Source organism: Terrapene carolina, unplaced genomic scaffold, assembly GCF_002925995.2.
Source record: "Terrapene carolina triunguis isolate 2854851 unplaced genomic scaffold, T_m_triunguis-2.0 Scaffold558, whole genome shotgun sequence".
Taxonomy (NCBI): Eukaryota; Metazoa; Chordata; order Testudines; family Emydidae; genus Terrapene; species Terrapene triunguis.
The window spans coordinates 2,495,086-2,519,036 of record NW_020664909.1 but is presented as its reverse complement, the minus strand read 5'-3'; the positions used below and the strand labels follow the sequence as shown (position 1 = coordinate 2,519,036).

Sequence of the window (23,951 nt, the reverse complement as noted above, 5' to 3'; positions counted from 1 at the left end):
CAGCAAGGAGGAGGCTCCTGGGAGCAGCTCCAAGGCAGAGGGCAGGAGCAGCACACGGCAGTGGCGAGAGGGACAGCTGAACTGCTGGGCGGCTATGCACAGGGAACTTAGGGGAGCTGATAGGGGGGCTGCCGGTCCACCCTGGTTCCAAGTCTCCACCAGCTAGTTCCAATGGGCTGCTCTTTCTGCAAGCAGTGGATAAAGCAGGCGGCTCCCAAACAACGTTATAAGGGAGCATTGCGCAACTTTAAACAAGCATGTTCTCTAATTGATCAGCAACGAAACAACATTAACTGGGACAACTTTAAGTGAGAAGTTTACTGTACACTATGCCGTCTGGTACACTGGACTAGTTGCCACCTTTATATCTTTCATCTGGAACACAGAACTGTACTTGAATTTCTATTTTCTGTTTTGGGACAAAGTCCAAAGGGAGAACTGCCAGTGAGCTGATGATGCCCTTGGTAAAAGCATTTGGCCACCTTGGTCTGGAACTGTGTCTGTGTTGCACTGTCTCTCTTTGTAGTGCTCCATTCGTTTAATTGGCTGTGAAGGGGTGGTGAAGAAAAAATATGACTGCAATACCCATTGACTCACATAGAATATACGCAAAATGAAATTAAAAAATAAGAGCTTGACCTTGAAAAACGCTTATGTGAGTGACATAATCTTACACTAGTGGTCCTACAAAAGTGAATGGGACCATTTATTTATGTGAGTAAGGGTTAAAGGATTGGATCCTAAATTTTTAACCAATTTGATCAGTGCAGTTGTCTAACTTAGCAAGATGTTCTGCCTACAATTATGGGTGATGAAATATCATTATTACCAAAAATGGCATCCATAATCACCTGATAATTTCTTTGAAAAATAATTACAATTTTAATCTTATGTATTTTTAAGTGTTAAGTATCTGAAAGTACCAAAATTAGCAAATTCAATCCCATTTGTCAGTATGTATGGCAGATATTTCGTGCATCTCAACCACACACAAAAAAAACCCAACGAACTAAAAAACCTTTAGCATTTGTCAGGGCTGGCTCCAGGCACCAGCTGAGCAAGCAGGTGCTTGGGGCGGCCAAGGGAAAGGGCCGGCACGGCGGGCTCTTCGGCGGCAATTCGGCGGAGGGTCCCTGTCCCTCTCGGAGGGAAGGACCTGCCGCCGAATTGCCACCAAAGAAGAAAGCGGCGCGGTGGAGCTGCCACCGATTGCTATCGCAGCTTTTTTTTTTTTTTTTTTTTTCCACCGCTTGGGGCAGCAAAAACCCTGGAGCTGGCCCTGGCATTTGTATGTACACTCCCACAGGATCGAGGCTTGGGCGGGATTGTGTTTCTAGTGTTAAATAATGGGGAATATAATTTCATTTTATTGTGTATGGATCTACTCTCTAAGATCCCACAGCATTACAATAAAACTATACCTCTTTCACATTATCTGGTCTGTTTTTATAACTGAAGAAGGGCCTGATTCTTCTCCCATTAGAGTCAGTTGCAAAACTCCCATTGACTTCATTGGTGCAGACCTGGGCTACAAAAGAGCCATGACAGAAGCATTGAAATGAATGAGAAGTTTAGAAAAGTAATTGTTTGAAGAAGATTTTGCTTTGGTTTAATTTAGTTAGTGTATAGTCTTGTTGTCACTATTCCGCTTTGTTCTTATTGACGAAGCAGAATATATGGCCAAATCCTGCTTGTCTTGCTGATTGACTTCAAATGAATGGAAGTACTTGCATGAGTAAAAGGCACAGAATTCGGCCCTTAAATCTCACTGTGCTTGTTGTATACCAGAGTACATCAAAGAAGCACCATTTTACAACTGATCAGACTAGCTCAATTTTCATTATTTTTTAAAGATCTCTATCTTTATTCTCATGAAGACATAGTTTCTATTCTCCACTTAAAATTTCTGACCCAGTAAATGACTTGAGAATAGAGCAGACCCATTTATTGAAGTTAAAAATTCAGTTTATCTTGTGGGACTTTTAACAAATAATTTCTATAACAGTATGTTGAATATTATGGACAATAAATTCCTTGGACTAGCTACAACTCAAGTCAGTCCAGTATGGAGATTCAAAATTGAGTGGTTCACCAGACTTTTGTACTTCTGGAGAGTATGTAGGGAACAAAAGAAATTTAGGATGTAGTAATGCAGAAAAAATGTGTAAGGATTGCCAACTGTCTTCTGGATGAAACTATTATCTTTTAGTCTCTAAAAGTGTTTGCAGATTTCTTATTCTACAACCTCCAGGTAAGACTATTGCCAAATTCCAGTCTGAACTGTGACCGAGAAGTCTGCTTTTCAGTTATTCTTTATATTCATCCTAACGTGCTGGAAGGAAAAGTAGGACACTTCTGCACATAGGCATTAACCATAGCCGTTCAGGGTACGGATACTGAACACTTGATTTTAACTAGAGTTGGATGCATAAAAAATATTCAGTGACTATTCTTTTTAAAATAATTTACTGTTTTGTCCCTTTTTGTACTCACTTTTCACAGATATTTTAGTAAATGAGTTCAATAGCCAGAGTTATTGCAGAAATAACTTATAAATGCATATTGCAAATATTTAGAGAAAATTTACTTTCTCAAATCTATACGTATTTATTGGATCTGGAGACTTGGTCCTGAGATTTATATGTATCCAATCAGGGAACAGGACAAAAAAAGTGGTCTTGTGTTTCCCATCAAGACATCTCAGATGTAGAGAACTGAAAACTGGCTACAATTTTGTGAACAAGCTAGACTCAGAATTATTCATAGAAATTATTTGATAAATAATTTTGAATAATAAATACATTCAGGAATAATTGATCTGTATTAAAAATGACCCATGAACAGAAAAGAAGTGAAAGATTCTCAAATTATTTGTCACAAAATACTTGCCCATTTCTATTTTTAACCAAGTGACAGCAGATTTTTTTTAACTTTATTTACTGTTGTTGTCATTCTTAATACTGGAATACTTCAGCAGTCATTTAACTTTGAAATAATTAGTTCAACAGGTAATTTTTAAACAGTTAAACTTTCCATGGTGTATATTTTGTGCTGACAATTTTGAGCATCATAGGATAAAATCCTTATCTACGTCTTTTTTATGTGCTTATCAGATGCACATCTTGCTATCTAACAGGCTGATTGATAGACCGTTTCTACTTTTGATCTTTAAAAATCATGAGATCTTCAACAACTTCCTATCACATGAAGATCCCTTCTTACAACAGTGTCATAGATCTCCAGTTTTATAATTCAGTGGGAGGGGGAGGGGTTCCAAAAATATCACAACTTTGTAGATACTCAATTTTTGAGTCAGCGTATGAAAAGTCATGCATCTTGTGTGCAGCTACTGAGGGGTTTCAGATGATTTGCATCTTTGCTAGCTATTATATCATGTAAAAAGCAACAGAGGGTCCTGTGGCACCTTTAAGACTAACTTGTCTGTTAGTCTTAAAGGTGCCACAGGACCCTCTGTTGCTTTTTACAGATTCAGACTAACATGGCTACCCCTCTGATATTATATCATGGTAAATATATTCCACTATTCCTTATTGAACCTTTCCTAGTGACTCAAAGAATAGCGCTCTCTCTCTCTCTCTCTCTCTCTCTCTCTCTCTCAAACAACCTCAGCTGCATCCACTTAAATTCCTTTGTCTTTTAAATCAAATCCTATGCATGGCTTTCACCCATGTTGTCTTGCATAAGCAGATAGGCATGCAGCTCACATATATGCCAATGCTTCATTTCCTCTGTTCATTTTTTCCCCCTGTTTACATCCAGCAGTTGTGTATACTTATCTACTGTACAGAAATGAAAAAAAAAAAAAAAAAAAAAAAAAAACCAACCATCATTTGCTAACAAATACCACAGAATTATTAGTTATTTCCTAATTTAAGAATAGAAGGATAATGTGGTATTTCGAATACAATTAGTTGTTAACTGTTGGCAAATGCTGACTGTATGTTCATTTGCTCCAAATAAAGACATTGTTAAACTTTTCTATTATTATCATTACATTCTCTATATTTATTTACTAAAATATTTTATGTATTTTCATATTTTCATAGTTCACCTTGAGGGCTGCTTCCATATTTTTTTCTTTGTGCAGTGATCATTCTTTTCAGATATCTTTCGAGTTCAGAACACTAGCATCACAAATGGTCAAGTAGTCCCACCTTCTGTTTGTGTCATTGTTTCTGTTCAACAATGTATACTTCTCTATGTTGCTAGCATTATAGTTTAAAAAAAATCCTTTGAAGTGATATGCCAATGTTCCTTGTATGGCATTTCTGTCTAGCACAGTTAATATTTACTTGAATTATTGTGCATTCAAGCAAGAATTTCAGTTCTGATTCCCTCATGTTCAACTTTTTAAAAAATACCTAAATATTTGTCTAACTTCTTTTGTGTATTCTCTTGTGAAGCTGAAACTGACCGTGATAAATGCTTACTTTAATCAGTGATTAAAAGCTGTTGTGTTATAGGACAAAGGTATAGTGCTCTCTGAAGCACACTATACCCATAGGAAACTAACTTGCTGTATGGGGTAGGTCAAAGTTAAAATGTTGAGTAATCCTTTGTATAGGTCCTTGACCATGAAAATTGTGAGTGTCCAAAAAAAAAAAAAAAAAAAAAAGTCATAAGAACACAGTTCAAGAAATCCATCATTTCACGTTCAGTGCTACACTCTCATATTGATGCTTTATATATAGACTACGTATGTTTGTGTATGTGTACTAAATATAAAACACTGCCTTTTCCCAACATTGTACAGTGTGCCATATATTAACTACTGTCATCCATCTTAGAGGTGGTTATATTTATATTTTACTTTTATGGACTTTTTATTGTGTATTGCCAACAGTGTTTTACAAGCTATGGAAACATGTACAATGAAGATAATATCCTTGCCAAACATCTTGTAATCTAAATAGACAACGAACAAATGAAGGGTGAGGGATGGGATATAACAATAAGCAGGATAACTGAGTTGTGTAGTACCTGTTTTGTTAGCTCCTTGATTTTTGTTTGTATTTTTGGTTCAGATTTTAGTCATCACAACTAAAAATGCTATTCTACCAGAAGGGTTAGCGTTTTTCAGTGTTTTTGGCAGCCAGGCATCCCACCATTTTCTCATTTGCATCTCTCTTCCCCTTTGGTCTGAGATGCCATAGAGAGACTGTTCTATGATCTGATCTCTTCCATCCCTCATTTCTCAGTATTTTCCACTTGGGAATTTTTTTTCTCTTAACACTACAACCCATATTTCTTAATGCTGTCTTATGTCTCCTCACCCTTTCACATTTTTCAAACAACTAGCACATTCTTCTCTTTCCTAAGTCCCAATTGAACTCCACTTGAAGTCAGTGAGAATCTTTTCATGGACCTCCATGGGAGGTGGATCAAGCCAACAGTTAGCAGAATCTTTGCATATGAATGACGTCACAAGTTATGTATCAATTCTGTAAGTTTACAGAGTGTTATAGGTGTTGTGCTGACAATTTATCAAAGTGGATATGCTGTTTGATATGAATAAATCTCTTTAAGGCTCCTTTCCTAATAAATGTTCTTGGTCTAATTACCCAACAGAACACCTTCAGCCTAGTGAGAATAATAATAATATGTTGCTCTTAGATGGCATTTTTCATACAAAGTGTTTGTTTGTGAAGTTTGTAAAGTGCTAACTAAAACTTGCAACATCTTGAGGTGGGTAAGTATTTTTATCACTATTTTACAGATAGTATAACTGAGGCACCGAACAGTTTAGCAACTTGCCCATGTTTCACAGTGAGTTATCACAAAAGCTTCTGGACATAAATCTCCCCTGCTCTGACCACTAAACACACGCCCTTATTGCTGAATGCCTTTCTGCCACAAAGAGGAATTCTAGCAAAGGGGTTATACAAAAAACCCACAAACCACTCTGCATCCAGGAATTCATTATGTACGTTATTCAAAAGAAATTATATTTGCCATTATTTCAAAGATAAATAGGTAGGTTATTTCAGTCTGCAGTAGTCCTCTGCACTTGCCTTGTACTTATAATAGAAAATGCATTAAAATCTTGGTGCAAAACTTGCTAAAGTGTGTAAAGAGTTTCTTTAGAGCCACCACTGTAATTCCACGTCAGGTTTTACTATCCAGGAATTTAGTGATTGATAAATCCTTTGACTCTTAAACCCATTCTTGCTGCCTTGCATGCCATGACATTAAGCAGCCTTATCTCACTCAATTGTGTTAACCTTTTGCTTTGTAGCTACCCTTGAATCAGTTCAGGAAAGCATTAAACCTACCGTGTCTGCTGCCTCAGAGAAATCAGAGGCATCTCCAGGTAAAACCATCTTTTTCTCCATGTTAATTTTAACCCTTAAGCTTACTGCTCCCTGAACTCCTTTTATTACAACAATGGCCTGAGTCTCTGCTGCATGCAATAAAAAACATCAAATAGCCTGTTTTCTTTTATTCTAATTGTGGACAAACCTGAAATGTCTTCTTTTATTATGTACATGGTTCCGCTAACTTGACTGCCAGATTCAGATATCATATGAAAAGGCAAAACAGCTGACCCCTTTAAAAAAAAACCAACAACAAAAAACACCCCCATGAATTCTGTGTGTTTTGTCCTTTTTTTATGATTACTTTTGAACCATGTGACAGGCTAACCTTTGAAGTACGACAGAAAAGTACAGTGGTTCTTTTTTTTAAAAATTGTCTTTCTATCCCTTGTCAATGACTTTTTGTCACAAGCTTTCAGAAAGCTAACTTGCTTGATTTGATTCTCTGTAAGGACCCCCAGCCCATCTTCCACTTGTGTCAGTTGCAACACTTCTGCTGACTTTGGTGGAAGTTGAGTTGGGTCCTAAAGAAGCAGCATGTGTTGCAATATCTGGTTTTCTGGCATTGGTTTCCATTCCACAGCAGAAAACATCCAAAGATTTAGTTTTTATAATGGCCATGTAACTGTTTGGGCCTCAGGGGTGAAATAATGCCAGGTGCCCCAGAGGGAATGAAAAGAAAAGGTAATCATCAAGTGATCCATCCCCCAGCTTCTGGCAAACAGATGCTAGGGACACCATCCCTGTCCATCCTGGCTAATAGCCATTGATGGACCTATCCTCCATGAACTTATCTAGTTGTTTTTTCAACTCTGTCATAGACTTGGCCTTCACAACATCCTCTCTCAAGGAGTTCCACAGGTTGACTGCATTGTGTGAAGAAATACTTCCTTTTGTTTGTTTTAAACCTGCTGCCTAATAATTTCATTTGGTGACCCCTAGTTCTTGTGTTATGAGAAGAAGTAAATAACACTTCCTTATTTACTTTCTCCACGTAAGTCATGATTTTATAGACCTCTATCATATCCCCCCCTTAGTCTCTTTTCCAAGCTGAAAAATCCTAGTCATATTAATCTCTCCTCATACGGAAGTCATTCCAGACCTCTAATCATTTTTGTTGCCCATTTCTGAACCTTTTCCAATTCCAATATATCTTTTTTGAGATGGGGCGACCACATCTGCACACAGTATTCAAGATGTGGGCATATCATGGATTTATATAGAGGCAATATGATATTATCTGTCTTATTATCTATCCCTGTCTTAATGATTCCCAACATTCTGTTCGCTTTTTTGACTGCCGCTGCACATTGTTTTCAGAGAACTATCCACAATGACTCCAAGATCTCTTTCTTGAGTGGTATCAGCCATTTTAGACCCCATCATATAGCATGCTACCTTCATGAAATGAGATGTTACAGCTGTTAAACCAGTCTGGTCAGTTCTGGCTTGAAGCATGCTTAGCGTGTTGTGGACAAAGTGTAAAGTGAATGTGTACTGAAAGAAAAAAATAACTCTTTTTTTTCTCATAGCTCACAGTAAAAATGAACTGGAATCCGCAGAACCTAGCATAGCACCTACGACTGAATTACCATTGAACACACTGGGTCAGTACTATGTTTATGCTACTTTCGTTGTAGAGTGAGGGCTACCAAAGACTGCCTTAATGAAATCTCTCTTTTTCACAGATGTGGTATTAAAAAAAAAAAGCTTTTGCAATAGGCTGCATAATATTGTGTGTAATAGGCCTAATAAATATAACTTGAAAATCTAGCAATTTACTTTAATACTTTGTAGTGCCTTTAAAAAACAAACCCCAACTTAAATGTTCAAATTGCCTTGAATAATTCATGGTCCAATAAAAAGATAAAGTAATATCTCCAAATTATGAAATGCAAATTGCTGCTCTTATGGCAATCTCTTTTACCTGTTGTTCTCATTAGTCTCTTAGAATATTGCTGCATACATTTATTTATTTCAAGTGAAAATAAAACAATATAAAGACATTTCCTGAAAATCTACACATGTGGTGTAGTATAATGCTGTCCCTGAAGAGAATTAATGCTCTTTTCAGCACCATCATGGTTGCCATTTTACTGAGGGCACAGCCCTGCTCCGATTGAAATCTGTAGGAGTAAGATTGAACCCTCATTTTCTGAAGCTGAGACTGTCACTTTCCAGCACCTTGTGCTGGTGGTGATTGGCATCTACAGGCCCTTCAAAAGAGAAAAAGAAAAAATTCAGTATTTCACTAATCAGAAGCCTGAACTGCCAGAAATAAACACTTTTTTTTTATTTTTTAGACTGTATGATATATATTAGTGATCAATATGATGAATTCTGATTGGCTGAATTGTTATTTTAACTTTTGTAAGTGCTGTAAATAAAGATCATCTCTCCAGCTGTCTCATTGCTGACAGTGATACTGAGACAAATTCTAGTTCTTTACCACTGGCCACAAAACAGAAGCACATTACAATGCAAAATGGAGCATTATTGTGAGTCTGTGTTCTGGCTGAAAACAGTTCTGTACAATGACTACTCCAGATTTAAAAAAAAAAAGTAGGTGGACCACTGCAACATGCCTTAGTTCTATCTGTGGCAGCTAATAAGGGCATTTTGAAAGTCGCCCTCAGTGCTCTACTGTGGGTACCAGCTGTTCAGTGAAGTCCTCCAGTTGCTGCTGCTTCGGAGGCCTTTGTGGCATCTGAGCAGCTGCTCTGTATGAAACCTTCATTTTCTTTTAAATGTACAGTGGCACAGAATGCTAGGATCTCTTTTAATTTATCAAAAAGAAGTTTGAGAGATGACTTGATTACTGTATGTAAGTACCTTTATGGCGAGAAAATACTGGAAATTAAAGCACTCTTTAATCTAGCAAAGAAAGTATTAACAAAAACCAATGGTTAGAAGCTGAAGCCAGACAAATTAAAATTAGAAATAAGGCACACATTGATTATTTCATAGAATCATAGAAATGTAGGGCTGAAAAAGACCTTGAAAGGTTATCAAGTCTAGCTCCCTGCACTGAGGCAGGGCCAAGTAAACCTAGAGCCCCTTTGACAACTATTTGTCCAGCCTGTTCTTAAAACAGGGATTCCACAACCTCCTTTGGAAACCTATTCCAGAGTTTAACTACCTTTGTAGTTAGAAAGTTTTTCCTACTATTTAACCTAAATCTCCCTTGCTGCAGATTGAGCCCATTACTTCTTGTCCTACCTCCAGTAGACATGGAGAACAATTGATCAGTCATCTTTATAACAGCTCTTTACATATTTGATGACTGAACATGCCCAGTTTTTTTAACCTTTCCTTATAGGTTAGGTTTTCTAAACCTTTTATCATTTTTGTTGCTCTCCTCTAAACGCTCTCCAATTTGTCGACATCTTTCCTGAAGTGTGGCACCCAGAATTGGACACAATACTCCAGCTGAGGCCTCACCAGTGTTGAGTAGAGCACTCCTATTACCTCCCATGTCTTACATACAACACTGCTGTTAATACACTGCTGAATGATACTGGCCTTTTTTGCAACTGCATTACATTGTTAATTCATACTCAGTTTGTCATCCACTGTAACCTACCACTAGGCAGTTATTCCCCATCTTGATTTTTCCTCCTTAAATGAAATATTTTGCACTTCTCTTTATTGAATTTCATCTTGTTGATTTCAGACCAATTCTCCAATTTGTCAAGGTCATTTTGAATTCTAATCCTGTGCTTGGGACCCCTCCCAGCTTGTTGTCATCCACACATTTCATAAGCATACTCTCTACTCCATTATCCAAGTCATTAATGAAAATATTGACTAGTATCAGACCCAGCACAGGCCCCTGGGTGACCCCATTAGGTATACCTTCCTAGTTTGACAGAAAACTATTGATAACTACTTGTTGAATATAGTCTTTCAACAGTTGTGCACGCACCTTATAAAAATTGCACCTAGATTGCATTTCCCTACTTTGTTTATGAGAACGTGATGTGGGACTGTGCCAAAAGTCTCATCAGATCAAGATCTATCACATTGACTTCTTCCCTCACTATCCACTAGTCCAGTAACCCTGTCGCAGAAGGAAATTAGGTTGGTTTGGCATGATTTGTTCTTGACAAATCCATGATGGCTATTCTTTATCATCATCTAGGGGCTAACGTTGTTTAATAATTCGTTCCAGTATCTCTTCAGGTATCGAAGATTGGCTGACTGGTCTATAATTCCCCATGTCCACTTTGTTCCCCTTTTTAAAGATAGGTACTATGTTTGCTTTACTCCAGTCCCCTAGGACCTCATCCATCCTCCATGAGTTTTCAAAGATAACTTCTAATGATTCCAGGATTGCTTCAGCTAGCTCCTTAAGTACCGTAGGATGAATTTCATTAGGCCCTGCAGACTTGAATACTTCTAACTTATGTCAATATTCTTTAACCTGTTCTTTTCCTATTTTGGCTTGCATTCCTTCTCCCTTATTGTTAATTGTGTTGAGCATCTGGTCACCCTCATACCCTTTTAAGTGAAAATAAGTATTAAACACCTCTGCTTTCTTGACATCATCAATTATTAGCTCTCCTTCCCCACTAAGCAGAGGATCTACACTTTCCTTGTTCTTTCTTTTGCTCCTAATGTGTTTAAAGAACTTCTTCTTCTTGCCTTTTATGTCCCCTTTATGTTAGATGTAACTCATTATGTGCCTTAGCCTTTCTGATTTTGTGCCAAGGAATTTCCAGTAGAGATAAGGAAGAGTTGTTGCCATTGCACAAGGTACTGGTGAGACTTCATCTGGAATACTATGTGAAGTTCTCGTGTCTCATGTTTAAGAAAGAGGAATTCAAACTGGAACAAGTGCAGATAAAGGCTACTAGGATGATCAGAGGAATGGAGAACCTGCATTACAAGAGAAGACTTAAGGAGCTTGGCTTGTTTAGCTTAACAAAACGAAGGCTGAGGGGAGATGTGATTGTTCTCAATAAATATAACAGAGGGATAAATACAAGGGAGGGGGAGGAGTTATTTAAGTTAAGTGCCAATATTGGCCCAAGAACAAATGGATGGAAATTGGCTATTAAGAAGTTTAGTCTTGAAATTAAAAAAGGCTTACAAGGATTGCTTGTAAGCTTACAATCTTACAAGAAGTAAGCAGTCATGGGATAAATGGGAAGGTCCTCTTACAGATCAGTATCTGGTTAAAAGATACGAAACCAGGGGTAGGAATAATTGGTCAGTTTTCAGAATGGAGAGAGGTAATGTCCCGCAGAGGTCTATACTGGGACCAGTACTATTCAACATAGTCATAAATGAACTGGAAAAGGGGTAAACAGTGAGGTGGCAAAATTTTCAGACGATACAAAATTATTCAAGATAGTTAAGTTCAAAGCACACTGCGAAGAGTTACAAAAGGACCTCACAAAACTGGGTGATTGGACAACAAAAAGGCAAATGAAATGAAATTCAGTGTTGATATATGCAAAGTAATACACGCTGACAAACATAATCCCAACTATACATACAAAATGATGGGGTCTAAATTAGCTGTTACCACTCTAGAAAGAGACCTTGGAGTCATTGTGGATACTTCTCTGAAAACATCCACTCAATGTGCAGTGGCAGTCAAAAAAGCTAACAGAATGTCAGGAACCATTAGGAAAGGGATAGGTAACAAGACAGAAAATATCATAATGCTGCTGTATAAATCCATGATTTATTTTATAGAGATATCCTATCTCCTAGAACTGGAAGGGACCTTGAAAGGTCATTGAGTCCAGCCCCCTGCCTTCACTAGCAGGACCAAGCACTTCACAACCCTGGGTTTAGCAGGCCAATGCTCAAACCACTGAGCTATCCCTCCCCCAACGTACATCTTGAATACTGTGTGTAGATCTGGACACCCTATTGCAAAAAAGATATATTGGAATTGGAAAAGTACAGAGAAGGGCAGCTAAAACTATTAGGGATATGGAGCAGCTTCCATATGAGGAGAGATTAAAAAGACTGGGACTTTTCAGCTTGAAAAAGAGACAACTGGGGGGGATATGATAGAGGTCTATAAAATCTTGACTGGTATGAAGAAAATGAATAAGGAAACTTTATTTACTTCTTCACATAACACAAGAAGTAGGGGTCACCCAATGAAATTAATAGGCAGCAGGTTTAAAACAAACAAAACAAGTACTTCTTCACACAACGCACAGTCAACCCGTGGAACTCTTTGCCAGAAGATGTTGTGAAGGCCAAGACTATAACAGAGTTCAAAAAAGAACTAGAGAAGTTCATGGAGGATAGGTCCATCAATGGCTATTAGCCAGGATGGTCAGGGCTGCAACACCCTGCTCTGAGTGTCCCTAGCCTGTGCTGGCCAGGATCTAGGAGTGGACGAAAGGGGATGGATCACTTGATGATTGCCTGTTTTGTTCATTCCCTCTGAAGCACCTGGCATTGGCCACAGTCAGAAGACAGGAAATTAGGCTAGATGGATCATTGGTCTGACCCAGTATGGCTGCTGTTATGTTCTTGATTCAAAATTAAGTCTAGATTCTTTTTTCCAGCTCACAGTGAAACTGACAGTGGACTTGAAGAAACAAAATCAATTCCTAAACCTGACCGGGCACAAACTCAAAACATACCGGGTAACTAATCTGATGACTACTTATCTTCTATATGTAGTATTTCCTTCTTTTTTCCACTCCAGAATTCTCCTACCTTTTACTACAACACTTTAGAAGCGAGCTGTTCCAAAGAAAATCTTAATTAAATTTTACTGGGTTACTTTACATTTACAGCTACTAATTTATATATCTCAGATAAAATGTAGTACAGACGGCTGTCTAGGCCTAGCTGTGCTATGGCTGGTGTTGTGAGCTGATAGTCTCTGGTAAAGTTTTCTTGATAGGTATACCAGGTATTCTCATATTCAAAGTAATATTCTGTCCTGCCCTTTACTGAATTCTGGGTTGTCTGTATGTCTCTTGATGTCTGTAACCAGGTGTAGCACTAGTAATATTGCTGTAGAGATACAAGAGAAACGTCCAGCTCCTTGGTTTTCTCTCAAGATCCTTCTTCAAGGAAATCCTCCTTGGTAATACATTACTTACAACATGGAAACAAATTTTCACTGTAAACCACAGGTACTGTAACATTATTATGCACAGTAGGTGCCATTAAAATAATAAATTCACCTCACTGGATTCCTTCAGTAACAGGAGTATCTCCCTATATTTAGAATAAGAGATGCTATGCTTCTGACATCTCTGCAGAATGGCATGTGCTCCATTTTTAATGGCCCTCACTTTTAGCATGGGGGGGAAAAAATCACAAAAACAGCTTTTCAAGGTAAAAGCAATGCAAATCTACATAGGTGAAGTTAGAAATGATCTTTAGTCTCCTGTTGACAGGTTACACAGGTTGTGTTATATTACAAAACTGATTATTTAAATGTATAAATACTCAAAACATCAAAAACTCAAGGAAGATTGTCTGATGGCATCAAATTGTCATTTAAAATACAAATGTCATTTGTATGACTGTCATGACTCACTGAGGCTTAACGTGGCATGAAGTCTTTTTTTTTTTCTCCAGGAAAAAAATAGTGTCCTATACAAAATCCTGGTCACAAACTTTGTATTGCAAAATGTGTTTTCTCCATTAACAATTGCTCTCATTTTTGTTTTGTTGTTAGTAGCAGCATCCACAGTCTTCTTGCAGTCACAATTCTACATTAAGAAATGTCAAAATGTTAAATTCACTCTCTGTATTGTACACACAAATCTATGCAAAATGGTGAACAAAAGTCCAGAGGTAGTTTTTGAAAATTTGGCCTCATTTTCCAGAGAGGGGCGCAGACATGAATAGTCATGGAATGATGTATGCAACTGTGTACTTAGTAGGTATATAGGTGAGTAATAAAAGAAAAGGTTGTATTGAATTCACCAGCACTGGAATGTAGGGACAAGGGTCTTTTTGTTTCTGTCTCTGTTACACTATACAAAGAGAACCGCAAGTGTTAACAAACACTTTTTTTTTCTTCAGATTTCTACTGACTCACATCAATTTTGTACTTTCTCTTTTCTCCCCACCCCCCTTGCAGTTCCAAACAGGCTTCCAGAATTTCCTAACCCTAAAACACCTCCTGCATTTCAGAAGCCCAGGGGAACATTATGTCATGGTGATGTTTTTGTTTTGTTTTGTTTGCAGCTTATTTTAATCCCATTTTTTCCTTTGCAGTTTCTTTGGCAAGGTTAACTTTGTTTGGCTGCACTGCTTTAGAGGATGCTTTTATGAGAACTAAATCATGGTTGTCTTTGCTTAACTACAAAGCAGATAAACTTTCATTGTTGGATATTTATTTCTGTCTTCCTTAGACAGGTGATTCTTCATATGACGGTTCAGGACAGAGCTGAGAATATTCATGTTCCAATCTCCTTTCTGTCTTTCCACAATGTTTCTTTCCATTATTTATGAAACTGTATCTCAGTGGTCAGCCTATTCTTATATTGCTGGCTTCAGGCATGCATTTTCTGTGTGCTGGAATAATTCTGTGCCATGTTTTCCCAATGACCCATAGCAAATAAAGACCTGGTTATTTCTTTTATCATAGCTTCTAATGAAATGCAGCTGATTCCCTCTGGATCCAAAATATCTGATACGCCAAAAATACTACAGACAAAACCCGTTAATTGCCTTATTTCTAAAGTTGAGAGCTTCGAAACAAATATTATTTGAGTCAGATTTGTTGGTATTATGCCCAGGTGGGTTTTGTGGTTTTAATACCTCAGATACAATAATGTGGTTGTATGATTTATAATGCTACAGCCAGGAAATTTTTCTACTGCAAAATTGTGACTCCACATAAGTCTTGTTTTGATTTTAGTGACATGATGCTCAAAATTATTTACTTACAAATGTTTTTAGAAGAATTGTGAAGATGTAGAGAATATCCTAAACTCGTGTAAATTGTCACAGCTCCCTTTAAGTTAGTAGAGCTATAAAAACTTATATTTGTGAAAGATCTGTTCCACGGGCTTAGTATTTTCCTTGTAAATGCCCCTTCAGTTTCAGAGATGGCTTGTATCTCACAGCTGAACTGTCATTCCATCCAACAGCAAAGTTGTGGACTGTGTAATGACTTTGTTAAATAGTTGATTTGTCTAGTGAAGTTATTAGCCTCTTCTTGTTAGAGATGTACCTATGGCCTAAATTTTCAAATGTGAATAGTTATTTGTGTTGCTTCAACTGTTGGACACTTTAAAAGGGCCTGATTTTCATAAAGTGTTGAGGGCTCACCCTTTGATCATCAGTCCCCTTTAATATGTCTCCAGCTGGGTACCCAGAATTGGCAGTTGATTTTTTTTACCCTTAGGCCATAGCACTTCTGTTGTGCTTGAGAACCTGACAACCCTTCCACATTTGCTGTAGGGCATAATTTTGTCCATGGATGCATTTGTGTGGTTCCCATTGAATCCAGTGGAAACTATCCTTGCCCATGCTAAGGTATTAGAGTAGTGAGCTAGTGAACCTCACTAATATTTTAGTGAAAAAGTCTAATGATTATTAACAAGAGTTACAGCATATTTATTTATTGATTTTTTTGACTTATATTATTTTAATCTTTTATTTTGAATTTGTGCCAGAGCATATTTTTTCTTCACTGATTTCACAACTAAATTCTAACTCGCAAGTTTATAGATAAGATGAACTCAGAAGACCCCATTGTAATGCTGTGAACTTGAATTTCATTGCTTAAGTATGATCAGGCTTAGTTAACACTCGGGTGAGGTAAGCAGTATTCTTTCCCCTGAGACAGTACTGATTCAGTTAATTCTTGCACTAAATCCTACTACAGCCTGTCATGTGATAGTGGCAGTTTATCTAGAGCATGTACTTTTCAGTTCATGCAAAAGAAGTCCCTAATATTGAAATTTTTACTTAAGTAAACTCCCATAGACTTCAGTGTGAGTTTGGACTGAGTAGAATTTCGTATGGATTTTAGAATTTGTCTCTGATTTATTATAATTTCTCACAGCATTTCTGGATTTGCCTGGAGGCCAGCAGCTCTCTCCCCTATGGAATGAACATAGCCATCTATTTCTATTGTAGTGGAAGAGATCCAGTAAGATACAGTTAGGGCTCATCTTGATGAGCAGTTAGTGCACAGCAAGCTGGGTGTAAATCTACTTCACGCTGGCGTGCTGCGCACCATATGTGTGGACCCTGCCCTAAAAGTTCCCTAGTGCACTTAGATCTATTCTCATTTCAAAGTGGGTTAGATCAAAGTGCATAGGAAAGTTTTAGTGAGCAACTTCAGGGTCCATATGAACAGTTAGTGCATGGCAGGCTAGCACGAGGTAGATTTACACCCCATCTTCCCATGAACTAGTTGTACGCCTAGAAAAGCCATTAAAGTCTGTATTAAAGAGAGAGGATATTCAGTAATATTTAAGAACTTGGTTTGTTGAAATATAGCTACCGACTTCAAAATTATTAGGGATAATACTACTATTAATAATCTAATCCCACACCTGCTTTCCATAAATAAAGGTAAAAAAATGGAATAGTGATAGACTGGCAAGGCTAGCATTTCATTCACGTAATTTGTTTGGGTTAGCTCTAAATTGTACTTTTGAGGTCTTGCAATGAGACCACATAGCATGAAGTGTGATTTAATTATTCTGGTTTGGGCCCTGGTTTCGGGAGGGAGATCCACACAGTCAGAATCGCATTGGGCACTACTCATCTACGCAGCAAAAAAAGGCCCGTAGCTAAGGCTGGCCCAGGTCAGTTGACTTGGGCTCAAGCTGCAGGGCGATAAAATTGCAGTGTAGCCATTCAAGCTTGAACTGGAACCCTGGGCTCTGAGACCCTGAGAGGGGGGAAGGTCTCAGAGGCTGGGCTTCAGCTCAAGCCCAAATGTCTACACTGCAATTCTTATCCCCACAGCCCGAACCTGGGAGCCCAAGTCAGCTGATCCAGGCTTTGAGACATGGTACAACGGGATTTTTCATCACAGTGTAGACATAGGTGCTGGAATTGCGGGTGCTCCGCACCCCCAGCTTGAATTGGTTTCCATCATATGCAGGGCTTACAGCTTCGTTCAGTGGTTCTCAGCACCCCCACTATACAAATTGTTCCAGCACCCCTGAGTGTAGACATACCAGATGAAGTCAGTGCCATTACATGTGGTTGCTAAGGGCTTTTCACCTGAATAACTTTGCAGGATTGGGGCTTGGATGCTTTTGTTATAGCTCTCGACACTGTGTTCCAGTCTATAGAATTTGAATACCAAGGTCCTTTAGCCCGGATTTTCCAAACCTTGAGCATGATTCTTGTGAATCTCTTCTTCAAATGTATTAGTTTGGCTTCATTCTGCCTGAAATAAATGGGAAACGTCCCATACTCTCAGAGAGGCCAGTACACTTACAAGGTCTATGATACCATGTTACTTTTCTGCACAGTATCTGACTTGTTGTTTCGAGTGAATATCTTCTAAAATGCTTTTTAAAATGTTACATTTTTTAAAAAAAAGTTACATTTTAGTAAGTGGGGTTTATATTAATTGAATCAAGAATGTGTCAGATCTCTCCTCAGATCAGCAAATAGAGTAAAATTTAGTTTCTGTAAATATATCTTTAGTTGTGTTTTACCTAAATTTTTTCCTACTTTTCCCCAGAATGTTTTTTCTTATTTATTTTTGTGTTTGGATTACACCACAGAGAGGCATCTTTTAAATTTAGAAACTTTGTGGATGGCCAATTTACTTTGAATTTTAACTTTTTTAAAAAGACAGCTTTTTTATACACCTGCAGTTTAGTGTGATACTTTTGGGAAATATCACATGGTTCTTACTGTGTATAAATACAATTAATAAAAGTCCTGCTGCCAACAGCTGTGAATCATGTGGTATTTGTTTGCATACTGTCCAAGATCACTATTCCCCTCTCTGCTGATCAGGGTGGTAACATGGAGACATATCCGCTGATAAAATGAGTCATTCAGAATCTGATTGAAAATAGATGTGGAAGCAGACAACTACTGTATGAAACAGAAAACAGTTTAGTTTATTAGTTCCAATTTTAACATATATTTATGTCATCCTCATTAAAAAATGAGCCCAAATCAAATATTTGGATTTTTTTCATAAACCCCAATAGGAGTTCAGATCTTCTCAAAAACTCAAATGATTTAAAACAAACAAACACAAAAAACCCTCAAACCAAATATGGACTTGTTTTTTCTGTTTTAAAGCTATGAATTGGTACCACTTGTGCAAAGAATGCCTATCCCAATATCTCAGGATTGTTTTCATGTTTGCTCTTAGCTACCAAGAAACCAGCCCTGAAATCTACATCTTTTCCTTCCACGAAAACCCCAGGGACAGTGATGGGTAAATCGTATATGATTCAGTTATTTTTTCCATCATCTTGGCATATCTTCTATCTGCTAAAGACAGTTTTAAGATTTGCTCAAACACTTTGGCTTCAAAACCCCACATGCAAAACTTTTTGATTGATCCTTCTGTATCAACCGTTTCCTCATAATCATCACCTGAAAAGCATTTTCTGAACTGATTTAATGGCTGGCTGCTAAAAGGACATATTGTCACCAACCTCATTGTTCATGTTACACATTCATCTCACAGCTGACTTTCAGCCCATCCACCATCTTGCTTTCCCCTGTGTCAGCATCATCTTGAAATGTGCAACTTGGCTGTAGCTGAGTGCCATGCTGTCCCATCAGCTCTGAAGTCCCTCAACATTTTAAATTCAGATTCTCTTTTCAGCTTTTGATGAAACACAGTTTGTTTCTTCAAGATCCAAACCATCTGGCGTCCCAGAAAAGCTACCAACCAAATCTGGTAATTATATTTCCTTCTTTTGACAGGTAAATTTAGAAGAGACATCCCTGTGTTTTTAGTCAAGTGGTTAGTTTAATTTACCCTGTATGACTTACCTTGGAAACAATAATACTGTTGACATGTATGTGCTGTATGAAGTAGCATATTTATTTACAACATTTTGCATGACACCTTTAGAATCCTGGATCATTATGATGAAATTTCTCATATACCTTTATTAGATTTGCAAGACCATCCAGAACTATTTTAAGTACAGTAGCTGTTGACCTATTATATACAAATGGATATAACAAAGTATTACAGTATACAATCCTAGTGCCTTAAAATTGTACCCGGCTTACAGTAGATACCTAAAGTTAACATCTAAATCCATGTTTCACCACCTACATTTAAGTGTCCTGATTTGAAGAAATGCTAAGCATCGACAAATATCACTGAAATCCGTGGTAGCTACATTCGCTCAGCACCTATGAAAATTAGGCCATTTTTTTAGGAGTCTCAATATAGATTTGCATGTTCATTTTAAGCACCCAGGTTTGAAAACTTTGCTCAGAGTGACCAGTTACCTCACTCCAGTAGCAAGCTGCTATATCTCACAGATAACTCATGCCTTGTTTCTGCTGTGAAAGTGATTTGATAATAAAAGTAGTATGTAAATCAATAAAATGTAGAATACAGAGTAAGGGCCTGATTCTCTACTAAATTACCTTGTGTAGCCCTCTTCCCCTGTGAAAAATGAGTGCAAAGGGGGTTAAAAAGCTAACAAATTCGCATATTGGTATGTTACATGTACTTTGTACAGGGACAAATGACTGCACAGAGTGCAAAGTAGTGGAGAATCAGATCTAAAGCTTTTATTTGAAAATAAATCTATCACAGTTGATGCCACATAACCTGTAAGGTTGGCTATAATGTCACTAATTATGGCTTCCTTAGTTCCAAGGCCGTTTGCATTTGAAAAAAAGTGTAATCCGCAATTGTGTCCCATTCTTTACTGTACAGAACGCTTAAATGCAATTTTGTTAAACTACATAGCAATACAAAATGGCAACTATATAAAGAAATTATTTGTGAGGTGTACAATAGGATCTGACAGTCTCAAATAGATTTATTTTTTTTCTTACAGTAACTATTCAAACAACTCCAAAACCTGTTACACCTGAAGCTAGTAAAGCAGAAGTTGGTAAATGAGGATCATGTTTTCTCGGTGTATAGTATCGTATTTTTTTTAGTTTTCTATACCACAGAATTCAGTTCAGCTCCCGTTCATACTGTCAAAGCTTATTCTTTACACTTCTTTTATTTCCCTTTTTCAGACACATTATGAAATGTCTTAATCAGTCATCTGTTCCAGAACACACTGAACACATGTAGCGTGCAGCTGTACCCATGCTTATGGTTCTGACCGTGCACGTCTGTTGTCTTTGTGTGAACAGAATATTCTATTTCCTTTTAAAGCTGAGAATTCCATCCAACCTTTGAGGCAATTTCAAGTTGCTGCCATTAGACTGCACTGTGGAATGTACTGACTTTTAATGTAAAAGAAGACTTAGCAGCTGACCAACCGCTTTGTCACTAAGTTGATGGCATATGTTTTCTGTGCTCAACAAAGCATTCTGTTATGATCTCTGAAACTGTAATCTAGTTTTTCTCTCAACCCTGTGAGAAATGCAGTTTTTTCCTTCAAGATCCAAAACTTCAGAAAAGGCACTAACCATATCTAGTAATTACAGCCCATTGTTCTCTAAAGGCTCATAATCTGTTATTAAGCAATCTTGTGCCGCCCACCACTTCTCTTGACCTTACTGCACCAAATGAATGACGGTGTCTTTAAATATTCTTCTCTAGGGGTGGTTGTTTTTTTATAGAATTCCACTCTTAGAGCGTCTCTAGGAATGTGTATGGTTGATAAAGAGCAGGGCATAAAGGGCCTCAGAGCTTGTTACTGCAAGGTGCAGAGCTCTACCCAAACCCACACCCCACCCCGACTGTTGCAGTGAGAGTTATGGGCACTCCTCACTTCTCTGTGTTTAAGGTTTTATGCCATGCTTATTACCATAGCATTTGCTCAGCTTGCAGGATTGAGCCTTGTTCAAAATTTGGAGCAGGCAATGCATGACTTTTAAACCAAGGAATTAATTAATTTAATTTATTATTCAATTGGAAATTGGAGTCAATGCCCCTCATTGAGAACAATCATTTATGAGTGTAAAATATACACGTCTCTAACCTTAAAGGCTTAGAGGCTCAGTAATGAACCTCTCCGCATGTTGACAGAATGGCACAAACTTCTAACTTCCACTGTTAAATTGTTCTGCATGGCAGAGACTCATACACATGCTCTTTTTACAGTGGGTCATACATTTTGCACCATGTAAGAGAGTGGGGATAGGGGAGAAGATGAAACTGTGATCCTGTCTGGCATTTTTCATTTTAAATAAAACATGGATGGCCAAATATAAAAATGTTCGCATATTTTGAGGGAATTGAACAAATGACAAAATACTAATATGATATCAATGCTTAATTTAGAACTTGGTATCAGACTATTTGATACTAGAAGGTAGTAGTCCGCATTTGCAATTGTTTGCATTTACAAGACTGCTTTGGAACATCTAGCCTAGTGAGTTCTGATTCCTTGTTTATGGGCTGCTGGTGTTGACTTGCATTTTCAAACCAGATCCAGAAGGTGATGAGTGCTGCACTAAAGCACCAGCTTTGCCATTTTTCCCCTGAAGAAGGGATGTTTAGCTACTATTTTTTAATAACCTCATGTAATTTGGTGGTAGTGGCAAAAAACTGATCACTGAGCTAGTAAATAAATGATCAGGCATTACTATCAAATATTGAATCTTTAAGCCTACCTATCCATTCTTGAGCTCTTCCATTCTATGGGCCTCCTTCACTACTATGTTACTCCAGTTTTATGCCATCGTAACTCCATGGAGTTACTTCAGTGTAAAACTGTAGTAAAGCAATGGTTAATCAGGCCCTAAATATATTACAGCACTTTGAAAATACACTTTTACACAGAAATTTAACTATGGTGTAGTTAACAGCTACCCTTTAGCATACTTGCTTCTTATTAACGTTGATAACCAACACCGTTATTTTTCAGTTGACCTTGTGTGAATGATCAACTGAAAAATAACTTTTAAGAGAGTTTCCTTCCCTAATCATGTTTTTGTCTTTGTGATATAGAGAGGTTTTTGTGGATAAGTAACATTTGTTGACTATTAAATAGTTTAAAGATGTCAAGTTTTACACATATAGCTTGCATGTGGTTTGGATTAAGTGTTTGTTTCAACAAGTCCAGCCCACCCAGTTGCAAAAATTCTCTGCATAGATGAAAAGTAGGAATGAGTGTCCATCTTGCAGGATTTGAAAATGAGTGTAAAAAATGTAGTTTGTGCTATTGTTGTAGCTGTGTTGGTCCTGCGATATTAGAGAGACAAGGTGGGTGAGGTAATATCTTTTATTGGACCAACTTCTGTTGATGAAAGAGACAAGCATATGAGCTACATAGAGCTCTTTCTTCAGGTAAAAAGTATAGGTAGTTAAAATATTTGTGTTGAAATTGTGCTAAACTACTAATTATTTGCCTGCTGAGGATTCAACTGTGAAAAATGATAGTTGTCCATGTACAGAAACTACATTTTACCTAATGTAAAAAAGAAAAACACGTTGCTGTTTCACAAACCCAGAAAAACACATTGTTGGCAAACCATTAAAAACATTAATGATACATTGTGGGTTTTTTGTTCTTTAGTTTTGTGGGGGATTTTTGTGCAGTTTCATGGCATTAGAAGTGATGAGGTCTGATCTATTGGCATCTCCCTTTTCCTCCTCAGACTTGTGGATGTTTTTTGTATTATAGTAATACATAGAGGACCCTGCTGACATTGGGTCCACATTATGGTAGCCGTTGCATATGTGTGTGTGTGTATATATATATATATATAAAATAAAACACAGTTTGTTCCCCGAAGAGTTTATAATCTAAACAGCTAAGGCAGACCAGAGGTGGGAGAATGGAAATATTATTCCCATTTTATAGATGGGAAACTGAGGCACTGAGAGATTAAGTGATTTTTTTTTCTGTGGTCACCCAGAAAGTCTATGGTATAGGAAGAAGTTGAACCCAGATCTTCTTTGCCCCTTCTGTGTTTTCTTTGTGCCTTAACCACAAGACCAGTCTCTTTTTCAAAGCTGCAGACATTGTGGGGATTGCTGCCTGGTTGCTGGCATTATTAATACCTTGCTCTAACTAATTGAGCTAAGCAACCAATGATAAACTTTACAATACTTGTTACCATGGCCACTTGTAAACCTTAAGTTTCAGCCCAAGTCTGGGACCACAATGACTTTTATCCGCTATTTTGCAGCATTAGAGGGTACATCTGTGCTGTCTGGCACCTGGCAAAGGAGAGGGTCTCAGCCCAGGCTCCAGTCTGAGCAGGAATGTCTACATTGCTATTTTTATTGACCTGGGCTCAGAGGCAGTGCCGCAGTTTTACTTTGCAGTGTAGACTTACCCAGATAGTCCACAGCTTTCTCCCTGCCTATATTCTAGCATACAGACAAGTTTACTTTCATCTTTCTTTTCCTTTGGTAACTTCAGAGCTCTGAGTTCCCTGAGTATGCTAGTCATTAGCTTCCCCTGGCAATAGTACTGTCACTATATTTAAAGTTTACATGGATTACAGTACACTAGAAACTTGCCTAGATAGAGAAAACAGCCAGCCAACTGGGTTCTGAGGGGAAGATTTTTCTGGAAG

At 37.7% G+C, this 23,951-nt stretch overlaps 1 protein-coding gene across 1 annotated transcript in view; it reads left to right on the top strand.

Annotated features, from left to right (window-relative positions):
- The window catches only part of ABI3BP (ABI family member 3 binding protein), a 292,470-nt gene that overhangs the window by 144,815 nt on the left and 123,704 nt on the right, over nucleotides 1-23,951 (top strand). Inside the window, exons 12-19 of the mRNA XM_029913250.1 lie at nucleotides 6,257-6,331; nucleotides 7,868-7,942; nucleotides 12,872-12,952; nucleotides 14,920-14,993; nucleotides 18,344-18,352; nucleotides 18,645-18,702; nucleotides 19,099-19,173; nucleotides 20,300-20,356. Coding sequence (XP_029769110.1) covers nucleotides 6,257-6,331; nucleotides 7,868-7,942; nucleotides 12,872-12,952; nucleotides 14,920-14,993; nucleotides 18,344-18,352; nucleotides 18,645-18,702; nucleotides 19,099-19,173; nucleotides 20,300-20,356 — 504 coding nt within the window. The remainder of the gene's footprint in view (nucleotides 1-6,256; nucleotides 6,332-7,867; nucleotides 7,943-12,871; nucleotides 12,953-14,919; nucleotides 14,994-18,343; nucleotides 18,353-18,644; nucleotides 18,703-19,098; nucleotides 19,174-20,299; nucleotides 20,357-23,951) is intronic.